Here is a 2,500-nt window from a genome sequence, read left to right on the forward strand (position 1 = left end):
ACATAGAGATTATCGAATTCTCCAGTCCATCCGTTTCATTGGAAGAGGCCAAAGCTGAAATGTTGCCATCGCTTGATCACGCAACGGTTTCGCCACTTCTTGGTCACGCAGCGAGCGCATCCGAGTCGTGCATGTTCGGCTCACGCCAACTGAACAGTTCGCCAGTGGATGAGAAGCCAAACATTGTATCGCGTGACGGATTGATTGTTAACTTGAAGACGGAGCCCATAAATGGAGATACATCACATGCTCACTCCCAAAGAAACCACAACGCTCACGATCGGATTAATCGCATAAAACAGTTTCTTATGGGCGAAGATGATCGACCCCCTCCGAACTCTTGTCAACTCGGAGGCCCAGTTCGGATTGATGGAGGTTTTATTCGCGATAGCCCAGTTCAGTGGCACAATTATCCGGTAGACGGATCTTCGGTTCTTCCGGATTTAAAATTCCAACAGGACGACATATCGTCCGTTCTGTATCCGCAATGCCCACCTCAGCAGAATGGAAAACAGCCGTTACTGACCGCTGACGGATTTGATCACATTCCTGACATATTACAAGGTCGTGGAAATGGTCTACAGCTTGGCGGATCACAGCAACTGGATGCCTCTAACTATATTTACCCATTTCTACCGGATATAAGCAACTACAGCAACGCGACGGTGTTGAATCCCTGCAGTAACAAGGTCAACAATCACGATACGATTGATTCGGATACGAATGTTTACTTGGCGATGAATGGATTCAACAAGACACCTTCAAGTGAACTGGATAGCCTCCCTGGTTTCTTGGGTCCCAATGGCACCGCCAACCATGTGTTGCAACATCAGCAGCGTCATATTCATGGTCAGAATGGATTCTATCCACACCCACAAAGGAAAGGCAATTATCAGACAGTCACTGAACTTCCTAACCAAAAGTACGCAGCTTATGACTTTCTGGGGCATGCAAGTGTCACAGGGATCTCAGGGCAAGACCCTAACCTGTGGCATTCTGCAACTCAATCAAATCCCAACACCCATCACCCTCGGGTCGATGATGTAATAAAAGTTGATGATCTTACTCCAACCTTATTTGCGGATCCTGTGGTCTCTTACGGGAATCTTGAAAGCTTGCACACCAACGGCCACTTTGTGGATTCCATGCACACCCAGCTGTCAAACGTTTATACCAACAGCGAGATGAATATGAACCATGCGGTAGGACAGAACGTACAAACCCCTCAAAACTTGCCACAGAAACGAGCCAGTGAGAATGTAAGCCAGAATTTTCAGCCGGGTAGTAACAACAGCATTCTAAAAATGATGTTAAGTCTGTGACGTGTATATATTGCTTTAATATCCAGTTTGGATTCGAAATAGCGTCAAGTGTTCATAACGTTATTTCTGTTTGATCTTGTGGATGTAAAGCAATGTTATCAGCGAAAAGGTTTTTCTTGTGTCATTGATTGGGAACTTTGCTTTCTGCAAAGAGTCTTAGAAGAAATTCGGATTGTCGCTAGTTGCTCCATGCGCAAACATGGATTGGATTTTGTGATTTCTTGGTAGAACACAAGACTTACGGTAATAGTTTGATTGACTTATTGGTTAATTGTCGTCGACTCTAGCTATCTGTTAGAAGAGGTCAGGAATTTCACTCTGGGAGAGGGAGACGGGATGATAGGGTGACTACTACTCCTAGCAGAGTCTATCATCCATTGCGTCGATTACTCAGACGTCCGCTAACGAAAAAGGTGCAAGTTGCTTGTTACTAAGGTAATCAGCTCAAGAAAAGAAGCCAAAGATGTCATTTCCATTCGTACGTACTTGGTAACTCGGCCGCCTTGTCAAAGAGGATTGCAGTATATTACACAAGTGTGGAAAGAGAATCACGAGTCCACGAAGACAATGATCTTCGGGCTCGGGTCAGCGTCTTACCCCCGCAAAGCGAGCGATGCCGAAGGCGGCCGGTTCGTTTGAGCAAAGATGTGAAAAATTATGAAAAAAATATAAAAGAAACTAAGAAAGTAAAGAAGAAGCAGATGATGAAATAATTGCTAATTATCTGTAAATTTGCTTAATTATCGTGTTATTTCTGAGAAGGACATCTGATCGAGAGGGAAAACGGGGCGTAGTTAAGAGTTATCTTTAACCTTTGAACTTCTCTTTTTAAATCCCTGGACTTGTTAAAAAATAATCAGCGGGAAACTGGTATCACTCGTGACTGCGATTCTGTGTTTGTTTTTTAACTATGGTTGCGTTAAGGAAAAAAACGGAAACGAAATTGTTGGTGTAAACATAGTTAATATATGGAGATGGTTATGAAACTCGACAAGTTTGTTTTGTTTTGTTTTTTTTCGCTGTTTCAGCCCTGACCATGCACAAACTATACCCCTTTTTCTGAGAAACAGCCAATCAAGAGTTTCCATTCATTTCTTCAAAACTTAGTTGTGATGTGAGGACAAAAGATTGTGCAGGGTCACGGTCAAGTTAACATAAAGCGCGCTGTCACTGTTCTC

The 2,500-nt window shown here is 43.4% G+C and overlaps 1 protein-coding gene across 1 annotated transcript in view; it reads left to right on the top strand.

The window, feature by feature from the left end:
* Window positions 1–2,500, top strand: part of LOC137971226 (circadian locomoter output cycles protein kaput-like) — a 25,017-nt gene that overhangs the window by 21,536 nt on the left and 981 nt on the right. The window contains exon 13 of the mRNA XM_068818003.1: window positions 1–2,500. This exon is cut by the window's left edge and continues 45 nt beyond it; it is cut by the window's right edge and continues 981 nt beyond it. Within this exon, the coding sequence (XP_068674104.1) occupies window positions 1–1,322 (1,322 nt within the window). The 3' untranslated portion in view covers window positions 1,323–2,500.

This window comes from Montipora foliosa, chromosome 9 (assembly GCF_036669935.1).
Source record: "Montipora foliosa isolate CH-2021 chromosome 9, ASM3666993v2, whole genome shotgun sequence".
Taxonomy (NCBI): domain Eukaryota; kingdom Metazoa; phylum Cnidaria; class Anthozoa; order Scleractinia; family Acroporidae; genus Montipora; species Montipora foliosa.